Raw genomic sequence first — 12,908 nt, forward strand, 5'->3', positions numbered from 1 at the left:
ACACACTAATAAGTGGATATTAGCCAAAAAGTGTAGGATACCCATCATAAAATGTGGAGACTGAAAAAGGTTTATCAAGAAGAAAGGCCCAAGTGAGGGTGCTTCAATCCCACTTGGAAAAGGAAACAAAATAGTCATGGGAGGTAGATGGAGAAAACTACTTGAGTGGAAGGGGAGCACATGATCATATATTGGAGAGAGAGCAGAGAAGCCCAGAGGGTCAGGAGACTGAATGGAAATATATAGCTGCCATGGGTAGGGATGGTGAGTGGGAAGAACCTCTAAAATGTTCCAGAGACCTGGTACGTGAAAGGCATCCAGGAATCAACGTGGGTGACCTTAGCCTAAATAACCAACATAGGGAGATGGAGAGTCCATATAGAAGAGTCTACCTCCAATAGTTCGAGGACTCCCAGTAAAGGGATGGGAACACCAACCCACCTTCAATTTTTTGGCCCAGAATTGTTCCTAACGATGAGAAATGTAGGGAAAGAAATGGACCCAAGAGAAGGAATGGCTAGTCTGTGACTGGTCCAACATGCGATTTAGGAGCCTAGCATGGCTTTCCTCTGATAGGTTGTACATCCACCTGACTAAGACAGATGCAGAAACTTACTGCCAACCAATGATCTGAGGTCAGCAACCCTTATGGAAGAATTAGGAAAAGATTGAAGGGGCCATAGGGGATGGCAACCCCAATAGGAAGAGCAACAGTGTCAACTAATCTGGGCTCCAGGGTATTCTTAGAGTCTATACCACTAACCAAAGACCATACATGGGCTATTTTGAGGCTCCTAGAATATATGTAACAGAGGAACTACTCTCTTGCCTGGCCTCAGTTCAAGAGGATGGAACTAATCATGTGGAGACTTGATGTCCCAGAGAAAGGGATACCATGGATTGGGGAATATTTTCTCTGAAGTACAGAAGAGTGTGGATAGGGTATAAAGAACCCTGGGATGGAGGACAAGGAGGAATGGCAATAATTTGGATATAAATAAATAAAGTTCAAAAGATAATTTAAACAGTATATAGATCCAATTAAAATTTATAAGGGCTACAATATATTACAGAGCATTCAAGAACATATGATGTTATACATGTAGTCAGAAAACATGATGTAGGATGCACCATGAGGGCTCCAGACATGGTCAGTAGGCAGTTCTTTCTGGCATGATCCAGGGTCAAGACTCAATAAAGAACACTGAAAAAAAGAAATTATAATGATGTCACTATTTGTAAATATGACTTTGAAATTTACAACATACAAAAAAATTATTATGATCTATTCAAAAATTTAAAATTTACAAATATATACTGTGTACTTAATTGTGTAAGCAAGCAATGTTGGTGTAAAATTATAAAAATGATGCTGTCTTTTATCCTGCACTAGATCCTGCACAACAGCACCCCAAGATGTCTGGTAGATATCTTCATCTCAGTCAGCAAAGCCTCTCACCTGCTTTGCTCTATCCCATATCACTGACTTCTCTGATGACTTCTCTCTGAGACTGGCAGCAATCTCTCTACCCATCTAGTTCCCAAGGCAGGTTGCCACCTTGCCCAAAATACATATCCCAATTCCATGGCAGCCTAGTTTCACCAGTCACCACATACTCTCTTGAAGTTAAATCACCACATGAAAGAACACAACATAAATACCTCTGATGAAATTGATAAGATGTAACTGCCCACCAAGACACACAAAGCCCTGTATACATCCATCCCTTAAGAATTTTCATAACACCCTGTAAATATGCAGAGAGGACTCTTAACATCAGCCACCATGTTTGCTTCACTGCTTCTTCTCTTTCCTCACACCAGTCTCTTCCTCTCTCTCTCTCTAAAACTTTTCTCCCACACATCTTTCCTTCTAGTCCAATGATAGGCCTTGTTCTATCTTGTACCTGCCTTCACCTGTAATGACACCCTACAAAGCTATGTCTTTGCAGAGTGGCATGGGGTTCCTAGAAATTTCATTTGTTTACAGTATTCTCTGCACTTTTTAGGGTGTCCAAAAATGTAAATGTACTGGTACAAATATAAAAGTAAAAAATTTGAAATAGAACCAACTTCAAAATCTGTGGAATTACTAGAAATAAAGCTAAAAAGTAGAAATTTCCTTAAGGATAAAGCAGTACATGTGCATGTGACCACACTGCGGAAATGAACACTGGAAAAGGAATATTCTTAGCCTGTGATATCTGATTTTAGTCACTAAATGAAACAGAGAATGTCTGATCCATCACATTCAAATCTGTCTGTGCCATTGAGACTATTTCCAGAGATGCGATAGATATCTCTGACCTAACCTGTTGATGTAATATAATAACGCATTTGAAAATTGAATCGATTGTTGATTGATAGATAGATAGATAGATATCTTGCTTGGTGGAAATAAGCCACCTAGGATAAACCCAGAGTGATCTTGTCCTGGTCTCTTCTTATTGTACTCTGCTGGCCAAGAGTTGAATATCTCAGTTCCAATACAGCCTAACATTATAAGGTAGAAACTATATCAAATCATAAACTTTATAAATCCTTTCTCCCAAACATCATTTTATTAAGGCCACAGGAGTGAAACACTTCCTGACATATACTCCTAAGTATGGATTAGATTGAAGACAGGGAAGTTATAGTTATCTGGCCATCCTGTCAGAAACAGAACCTTCATAGAGGGTGGGTGTCAGGACTGTACTGTTATATTCAATACTCTTCAAAAATCAGTGCTCAGTGACCAGTGCTGTGTTCTACAGTCAGAATGTGTTTGTTGAATAAGTGTAGAAATAGTAGAAGAAGGAACTTGTGCCATACATCTATTGTATTGGAGGGACATAGAGGAACAAGGAAGGAAACCATGATGTCAGAATGAGAAGTGCCAGGGAAGCAGGAAACATCTCTCTAGCCTGATGAACTGTTGAAACATCAATAGCTAATGCTAAGTGGATACAGTTGTTAGATTTGCACAGTGCTAGCAACTGACTGCCCAGAGTTACGAGGTTACAGGAGCACAGGGAAGGAGTAGGGACTCACCTAAAATCCAACAGTACAATTAAGTATCATATATTTACTGTATTACAGAAAGACTTTGAGCAACACTTCATTTTTGCAGTCAGACCTCCATTCTCAACAGTCCCTTTAAAGCAAACATCAGCACATCTCTGGCTTCCAAGCAGAAATTTGCCATCTGTAGAAAAAAGTCAAGAGGCAAAATGCACATATCAGTGGAAAGAGTTGGTGAGTCAGTAAGGAGTCAGATGAAAAGTACATCAGAAACATAATTATGCTAGGACACCATCCCTTAACTGTTAACTTAACCCACAGGTGGGACTTCATTTCCAAAAGGGCTGAATGGAATTTTAAAATCCAATTCCTATGATACTAGACTATATTCACACAGAATTTTCCTGAGGATCACCCAGACACCTTGCAAAACATTTTTTCATCATTTGTTTGTTGGTTTGACTATCAGTCAGTAGCAGCCATTACCAGAAGCAAAAGGCCTTTCCCTCCTACTCTCAGGCAAAGACGTCCTCCTTCAGTTTCTACATTTGCCATCAGCATCCCAGAGATGGGTTCATCACTGTAGGGCAAATGAGATGACTTTTAGAGCTCCCAGACCTTACATACCTCTATAGGTTATAAGTGAGGCACATTTCTGACCAGGTTTAGCCTGACAGCATCCTTCTCCTCTCTCACAAATCCCCTGAGAATTGAACCTTTCACACGTGACACATGTCAAAGCTGAAAAGACAAAAGCCAATGTAAGGGTCTCATTCAGGATCCAGTCTCAAGCACCAATGGGAGCTGAGCTTATGGCTCTGGTAAATAAATAAGCAATAGCCAGGAAAAGAGCGGGCCATATACTGTGATAACACATTCATGAAGGTTCATGACCACAGGACTACAAAAAGGAAATGTTGGAAAATAGATGCAACCTCATACCATGAGAATAGGCCAAGTTATCAGAATGAAAAATAAAAATTCTGATGCAGGGTCCCTAATGTACCATACAGCATTATGATTCTGAGGCATCTAAAAGAGAGAGATGGCAGAAAGGGACAAGAATCTGACATTACCAGACAGAATTGTATTCATTGGCACAAGCAACAAAGGGAAGCATCTCTGATACAGGAAATTCTCACAGGAATCCATGTTTAAAGTTAGTATTCTATCATACTGGATTGAATGAATCAATTTTTTCATTGTTTTCATCCAGGTAATGACTTTGCTTTCCCACTTACAATTTAAATATAAGCCAATTTGCATGTAGACTTGGAGAACTGAAGATGCTTAAGCACTCAAGAGAACAGATATGAAGAGTGGTGGAAAGGAGAAAGAGAGAGAGATGGTGACATGGAGCAGGAGAAAGTATGAAGAGAAGGACAGGAAAGTATCTTTGAGTGTGCATAGCTGAAGCAAGGGGAAGAAGTAGATATGGATATCAGAATGAAGCAGGGTCAGTTCTAATGTTATCCTATTTCATGCTCCTCACATCCCCTAATCTGTAATATCAGTGTGTCTGCCCAACATTGCCAACCACTACCATCTGCCAGGATCTTACCTTGGAGGGAGTTCACCAGCAAACACAGACCCAATAGGAGCAGCAAGATGTGCTTTCCCATTGCAGTGAGATTGATCTTCAAACTAGAAATCAGCAGAGGAGAAGACAGAGTGCTCATGACCCATATCAGGAAGGCAGGTTTATATCGTAGCCTAGGTTAGGATGAGCAGCCAATGGGATACCAGGAAATGGACTGAGCATATAGCCAGAAGGGAGAACAGACTTTTACTAACTTTATCGTGCTAAAATTATCATCTGTAAAGCTTCCATTTAGGGAAAACTTAAATGCAAGGAAAACTGAGTCAGAGTTAATCTTCTCTTTGGTGCTTCCAGGTCTTTTCAGGAACCTGAAGTGCAATCTACTGGCCAGAAGGAAAATTGTCTTCAGGTACTTTTTTTGTGCAGAAGTATGTTAAGGTATATCTTGAGCACTGGTGACTTTTGAATCTCTAGATAAGACCTGATACTCCCAGTATCCAAGCAAATCTGCTCTCCCCTTTTAGAAGACTGAACTGAAATATGTTATTCTCTTTTTAATAACAAAAACCAAAGCAACAACCCAAAACCAAAAAACTGATAATCAGTATATCTTTCTGTGTTTAATCACTGCATCTAGGTACTCAAAGTTTTAGCTTTTGCTCCACTTGCCACAAAAACTTTTAAATTGGTACTCATGGCTGTGAGATTCAATCCTGTGATCTGATGGCCAATACACTGGAAGCATGCTGTGCACTCTGAATTTCTATGCAGAAGAAAACTACTTGTTTCAACCTGATTCATCAAACTGTTAAAATTCTGTGTTCATGGAAATGGAATATATACCTACATATAACTTTCATAGTTAAATAAATCAGTTGTAAAACAAATAGCAGATTTACATTTGTCTTCCAGAGTTATTCTCCTAATAGAGAATAGGAAAAAAAGAAAATTAAAGATATTTGGGGAAAGTGTGAGAAAGAAAAACAGTCCTTCATTAAGGGTCTGGTTTTCCTATTCTGTTGATGAGCCAGTAAGCTTTGTGCAGCATGGATAAAGTCTTAAGAGATAATAGATTTCCTTAACACATATCTGATAGCCTAGCTAGACTTTATTGACAACTTGACATACCTTAGAAAAGGGAATCTCAATTGAAAAATTGCCTGAATCATATTGGTCTATGGTTGTGACTGTGAGTTGTTGTTGGCCAGTTGATGTAGGAGAACACAGTATTACATATGCAGTATCAACTTTAGGCAGGAATAATCTATCTGAGAGAAATGAGTGAGTAAAACAGGAAGAAGTGTTCCTCCATGATTTCTGTTTCAGTTCTTGAGCCCTTGCTCTTAATTCCTTCAAGGATTACCATGGCCTGGAAATGTAAGTGAAAATAAGTCTTTACCTCTTTCAAGTTGCATTTGGTGATAGTGTTTGTCACAGCAACAGAAAAAAAAGTTGGAAAAGATATGAAAGATGATAAATTAACTGCATTTTTACCAAACAAATGATATATAACATTGAGTTTCTCACATTTTTCTCTAATTTTTATATTGGGAAATCTACCTAACAACTTTGTTTTATATGAAAATTTTCTAAACATTTAACATTGTAGTAAACTATAGTTTGAACAATGTTTAAAGGTGTATGGTTCCACCTTTAGGAAATAATATCCTCAATTAATTCATTTTAAATACAGTTTATACAGACACTCCCTTAAGGAGCCTATTTATACACATGTATGTTGTGAGAACACAAACCTTCTATTTTAAAATGTGCAAAAAGAAAACGTCAGGACATGATTCATGCTAACCTTCACATGCTTCTCTATAAACTAAGACTGTAACAGGAATACCAAAAATATGTGATTGCTTATCTCTATTCCTCTTGGGTGGGAATAGGAAACAATTTGAATGGCGTCCTGGAAATTAGATTTTATCTCTGGCCAAGCTTCCTGCCCACTGGAAAACATTATGCAAGTACAATTTCTAATTTTTAGTCTATCTGAATTATGCACACCCAAACACAAAAGCCCATGCAGAGAGATGGGGGAGGAGGAGAGGGAGAGAGGAAAGGGAGAGATATGGAGAGAGACAGAGAAAGAGAAAGAGACAGAGACAGATTTTGCCTAAAGGAAAGATTGGATGAAGACCAAAATCTCTTTAGATTGCTGTATGGGACTAAGTGGAACTTCGTCCCAATCTTTCCTAAGAGAATTTCTTTGTAAAGAACCTAACTTAGAGTCAGTGTTATATTTTTCATTGGATATTTTTTATTTATGTTTCAAATGTTAAACCCTTACCTGATTTCCCATCTATAAGCCCCTTATCCCATCTCCCTCCCCTCACTCCTATAACAGTGTTCCCCTCTCCAAAATCCCTTGCTTTCTGCCTCCCTGCCTTGATATTCAAAAGCACTGGGGATCCTGTATTAGCAGAACTAAGGACTTCTCCTCCCATTGGTACCCAACAAGGCCATCCTCTGCTAGATATGCAGCTAGAGCCATGGGTCTGAGCACGTGTACTCTTTGGGTAGTGGTTTAGTACCTAAAAACTCTGGTTGGTTGGTTGGTACTGTTATTCTTATGGGATTGCAAGCTCCTTCAATCCTTTCTCTAACTCCTCTAATGGGGACCCTAATCTCATTTCAATGTTTTAATCCTAGCATTTGCCTCTGTACATTTCACACACTGACTGAGCCTCTCAGGTGACAGCTATATCAGGATCCTGTCAGCATGCACTTCTTGGCCTCACAACACTGTCTGGGTTTGGTGGCTATATGCATAAGCGCTGGATTCCCCAGGTGGGGCAGGCTTGGAATGGCCATTACTGCAGTCTCTACTACAAACATTGTCTCTATATCTCCTCCTATGAATATATCTGTTCCCCCTTTTAAGAAAAAGTAAAGCGTCCACATTATGTTAGTCCTTATTCTTGAGCTTCATATGGTCTGTGGATTATATCTTGGTAAAATGGAGCTGTTTGGCCAAAATCCACTTATGAGTGAGTGCATAACATGAGTGATTTTTGTGATTGGGTTACCTCACTCAAGATGATATTTTCTAGTTCCATCCATTTGCCTATGAATTTCATGGAGTCGTTGTTTTTAATAGCTGGATAGTACTCCATTGTGTAGATGTACCATATTTTCTATGTCCACTCCTCTGTGGAAGTGCATCTGGGTTCTTCCCAGCATCTGGCTATCATAAATAAGGCTTCTTTGAACATAGAGGATCATGTGTCCTTGTTATATGATGGAACATCATTTGGGTATATGCCCAGGAGTGGTATAGCTGAGTCCTGAGGAAGTATTATATCCAATTTTCTGAGGAAATTCTCAGCTAGGCATACAGAAATTCCCTGTGCTCCTCACCACCCTCAGTACTCCTATACTTTTGTAGATATTAATTTCCTTCATTTTCTCCTACTGTCCCTCCAGGGTGGACAGATGATATACTCTTCTTCCTCTGTGGTTCATACTGATCTTTTGTCCACAAATGCAACCAGACAGAAACTAACATTGTAGTTAGATGCTGGTTCTCTAACAGTGACTATGGCAGAACTGACACCTGCACTTGATGGCCAGTTCCATGATGCATTTGCCATTGGATTGTCCATCAAACTGTAGCTCTAGCATCTTCCTGAAGTCTAATTCAAAGAAATTCATTTATTTTTTGAATTGATGTGGTGTGAGTGGAGCAACATAAGGTATACCAAGGCAGGGTGGTACATACTTTAAATTCCAGCACTTGAGAGGCAGAAGCAGGAAGATTTTTATGAGTTCAAAGCTAGATTGTTCTACTTACTGAGATTTCTTCCCAAAGCAATGCCAGAGAAGATTCATTTTATTCTCTTTGAATCTCCCTTAGTAGTATACTCCCTTTACATTTCCCAAAAAAGAACAACCTTTCAAATTTTTCCAGTTTTGTTCTTTATAACACCTGGGTCCTACTATCCCCCTCTATATCTCTATCTCATTTAAGCTCCCTGATTTTGTTGTGAATATTTTCCTTCAGTCAATAAGCTTTTAGGAGTTCAATAATGTCTTTCCAAGAGCAACAAATACTGATTTTCTTATGTTTATTTAGTTTCATTATGTTGGTTGGATAAAACATTGTGATGGAAAAATGACTTAGTGGTAAGACTGTTTATGTCACCTTAAGGGCTACTAGTCACTGTCAGCTTCGCTTATGAGTCTTATGAACCAGATGTGTGAATCACTGAGGATCCATGTGTTGAAATCTAAGGTGGTGGAATTTAGAGGTGGTGATTTTGAGAGATGATTAGGTCACACGTGTAGAACTCTTAAAATGAGACTCATGTCCATATTAAGGAAAAAAACAAAGGTAATCTTTCTTTCTTCTCCTCTGTGTGAATACACAGAAGAGAATCATTTATGAAACAGGAAATGGCCTCAACAGGCCTTGAATCTGGGCAAACATTTTGCTGTTTGCCCAGATACATGAGAAATTTTTCTTTTGTTCAAGACAGATGGCATTTCAGAAAACCACAACAGATCAAAATGAGTTGTGGAGACCAGTCACAAAAGACATACCTACAAAACAACAGCTATGCATAAGGATCGGGCATCTTGAAGGTACATGTGTAAGACTATAAGGGCTGGAGTATCTTGAAGTTTGCTGTGAGATTGTGTCACCCTGAAAGGTGAGAACCAACACCCATAAAGTCTTATCAACCTGGCTCTTTAAACATGTGCTGAACAAGGACAACAATATCTATGCTAATATGAATGTGAAGGATGTGTCTTCTAATTTTGTCTGTTTTGGACTTAATTTGGAAGATTTTAGGTCCTTTATATAGCCATGGGCATTTCACCTCATTTATTAATTTCTACTAAAAAGTATTGTGAAGACTGTTATTGAGGTTGAAGAAGGTAAGTAGATTAATGATCACACATTTGGAAAGGCCTTCCTCAGCAGTGGTTAGAACAAGTCACTGTAAACATTACTATATTATGAGTTAGAAAGATTGCTTAGTGGTTAAGGTCATGTAACATTCTCATAAAGGACATAATTTAGCTCACTATATCCACCTCAGGTAATTCACAAACACCTATAACTAAGGATCAAGGGTATTTGTAGTTAAGTACCTCTTTAGTGTTCAGAAAGCACCTAAATGTGCCTATTACAAAGAAAAACAAGTACAGATATGCATATAACAATAAATAATATTACTAGATGAATTGGACATTAAATCCAGATAGATAGATAGATAGATAGATAGATAGATAGATAGATAGATAGATAGATAGATATAGATAAGACAACTTATTAAGATAGAGCAACGTAAAATAAATCTTCTGTTTTGAGCCTTCCACTTGCTCATTTTACTTAGAAACACATGTAACATTCAGATTACATCAAAACTGACATAGTAAAGTGCACTTGAATAATACATCTCTGTCCTGACCAGAAGATGTTTGCTTATCCACACCAAGTAATTTACTTCTTAGCACAGCTGGGTTCCCTTTTTCTAGTGTTTTATTTTTTATGAAGTAAAGAGAATCATTATTATTTGGGGGGGGGGGTATCTCTCTTATCCACATATTGATTTCTTTTTTTTTCATCTTTATTTACTTGAGTATTTCTTATAAACATTTTGATTGTTATTCCCCTTCCTGGTTTCTGGGCCAACATAACCCTAACCCCTCCCCCTCGCCTTCTCTGTGGGTGTTACCCACCACACCCTCCCAACATAACGGCCCTCCCCACAACAATCACGTTCATTGGGGGTTCAGACTTGGCAGGACCAAGGGCTTCAACTTCCACTGGTGCTCTTACTAGGCTATACATTGCTATACATTGCGTCAGTCCATGTATAGTCTTTGGGTAGTGGCTTAGTCCCTGGAAGCTCTGGTTGGTTGGCATTGTTGTTCACCTCAGGTCTCAAGCCCCTTCAAGCTCCTTCAGTCTTTTCTAAGATTCCATCAACGGGGGTCCCATTCTCAGTTCAGTGGTTTAATGATGGCATTCACCTATGTATTTCTTGTATTCTTGCTGTGTCTCTCAAGAGAGATCTACATCCGGTCCCTGTCAGCCTGCACCTCTTTGCTTAATCCATCTTATCTAGTTTGGTGACTGTATATGTATGGGCCATATGTGGGGCAGGCTCTGAATGGGTGTTCCTTCTGTCTCTGTCCTAACTTTGCCTCCCTATTCCCTCCCAAGGGTATTCTTGTTCCCTTTTTAGAAGGAGTGAAGCATTCGCATTTTGGTCATCCTTTTTGAGTTTCATGTGTTCTCTGCATCTAGGGTAATTCAAGAATTTGAGTTAATAGCCACTTATCAATGAGTGCATACCATGTGTGTTTTTCTGTGATTGGGTTACCTCACTCAGGATGATATTTTCCAGTTCCATCCATTTGCCTATGAATTTCATAAAGTCATTGTTTTTGATAGCTGAGTAACATTCCATTGTGTAGATATACCACATTTTCTATATCCATTCCTCTATTGAAGAGCATCTGGGTCCTTTCCAGCTTTTAACTATTATAAATAAGGCTGCTATAAACATACTGGAGCACGTGTCTTTTTTATATGTTGGGGCATCTTTTGGATATATGCCCAAGAGAGGTATAGCTGGGTCCTCAGGCAGTTCAATGTCCAATTTTCTGAGGAACCTCCAGACTCATTTCCAGAAAGATTGTACCAGTCTGCAATGCCACCAACAATGGAGGAGTGTTCCACTTTCTCCACATCCTCGCCAGCATTTGCTGTCACCTGAGTTTTTGACCTTAGCCATTCTCACTGGTGTGAGGTGAAATCTCAGGATTGTTTTGATTTGCATTTCCCTTATGACTAAAGATGTTGAATATTTCTTTAGGTGTTTGTCGGCCATTAAACATTCCTCAGGTGTGAATTCTTTGTTTAACTCTGAACCCAATTATTAATAGGGTTTTTTGTTTCCCTGCAGTCTAACTTCTGGAGTTCTTTGTATATTTTGGATATATGCCATCTATCTGTTGTAGAATAGGTAAAGATCTTTTCCAAATCTGTTGGTTGTCATTTTGTCCTAACCACAGTGTCCTTTGCCTTACAGAAGCAATGCAGTTTTATGAGATTCCATTTGTCGATTCTTGATCTTAGAGCATAAGTCATTGGTGTAATGCTCAGGAAATTTTCTCCAGTGCCCATGTGTTTGAGATGCTTCCCCACTGTTTCTTCTATTAGTTTGAGTGTATCTGGTTTCATGTGGAGGTCCTTGATGCACTTGGACTTAAGCTTTGTACAGGGTGATAAGCATGGATAGATCTGCATTCTTCCACATGCTGACCTCCAGTTGAACCAGCACCATTTGCTGAAAATGCTATGTTTTTTTCCATTGGATGGTTTTGGTTCCTTTATCAAAAATCAAGTAACCATAGGTGTGTGGGTTAATTTCTGGGTCTTCAATTCTATCCCACTGCTCTATCTGTCTGTCTCAGTACCGATACCATACAGTTTTTATCACTATTGCTCTATAATACTGATTTAGTTCAGGGACAGTGATTCCCCCAGAAGTCCTTTTATTGTTGAGGACAGTTTTAGCTGTCCTGGGTTTTTGTTATTCCAGACGAATATGCAAATTGTTCTGTCTAACTCTATGAAGAATTGGATTGGTAATTTGATGGGGATTGCATTGAATGTCTTGATCCCTTTTGGTAAAATGGCCACTTTTACGATATTAATCCTGCCAATCCATGAGCATAGGAGATCTTTCCATCTTCTGAGGTCTTCTTTAATTTCCTTCTTCAGTGTCTTGAAGTTCTTATCAAACAGATCTTTCACTTGCTTGGTTAAAGTCACACCGAGGTATTTTATATTATTTGGGTCTATTATGCAGGGTGTCATTTCCCTAATTTCTTTCTCAGCTTGTTTCTCTTTTGTGTAGAGGAAGGCTACTGATTTACTTGAGTTAATTTTATACCCAGCCACTTTGCTGAAGGTGTTTATCAGGTTTAGTAGTTCTCTGGTGGAACTTTTGGGATCACTTAAATATACTATCATATCATTTGCAAATAGTGATATTTTGACTTCTACTTTTCCAATCTGTACCCCCTTGATCTCCATTTGTTGACTGATTGCTCTGGCTAGAACTTCAAGAACTATATTGAATAAGTAGGGAGAGAGTGGGCAGCCTTGTCTAGTCCCTGATTTTAGTGGGATTACTTCAAGTTTCTCTCCATTTAGTTTAATGTTAGCAACTGGTTTGCTATATATGGCTTTTACTATGTTTAGGGATGGGCCTTGAATTCCTATTCTTTCCAGGACTTAAATCATGAAGTGGTGTTGAATTTTGTCAAATGCTTTCTCAGCATCTAATGAAATGATCATGTGGTTTCTATCTTTCAGTTTGTTTATATAGTGGATTAT

General features: G+C 38.8%; 1 protein-coding gene across 1 annotated transcript; it reads right to left on the reverse strand.

The window, feature by feature from the left end:
* Positions 1-1,019: 1,019 nt before the first annotated feature.
* Positions 1,020-4,680, reverse strand: Pate14l1 (prostate and testis expressed 14 like 1). Its single transcript, NM_001447417.1, has 4 exons — positions 4,565-4,680; positions 3,631-3,744; positions 3,034-3,187; positions 1,020-1,204 (listed from the first exon to the last, which is right to left on the reverse strand). The coding sequence occupies exons 1-3, from the start codon at positions 4,623-4,625 to the stop codon at positions 3,060-3,062; spliced, it is 303 nt and encodes a 100-aa protein (NP_001434346.1). The 5' UTR covers positions 4,626-4,680; the 3' UTR covers positions 1,020-1,204; positions 3,034-3,059.
* Positions 4,681-12,908: the final 8,228 nt, after the last annotated feature.

Source organism: Rattus norvegicus, chromosome 8 (assembly GCF_021556685.1).
Source record: "Rattus norvegicus strain SHRSP/BbbUtx chromosome 8, alternate assembly SHRSP_T2T, whole genome shotgun sequence".
NCBI lineage: Eukaryota > Metazoa > Chordata > Mammalia > Rodentia > Muridae > Rattus > Rattus norvegicus.

Bases quoted from the DNA above. Each gene is read 5' to 3' on its own strand.
- Pate14l1 (NM_001447417.1), bottom strand. From the start codon at position 4,625: ATGGGAAAGCACATCTTGCTGCTCCTATTGGGTCTGTGTTTGCTGGTG. The intron at 3,745-4,564 runs GTAAGATCCTGG...TTGTCTTTTCAG, and splicing joins GCTGGTGAACTCCCTCCAAG to CTTTGACATGTGTCACGTGT. The intron at 3,188-3,630 runs GTATGTAAGGTC...TTTTTTCTACAG, and splicing joins CTCACTTATAACCTATAGAG to ATGGCAAATTTCTGCTTGGA.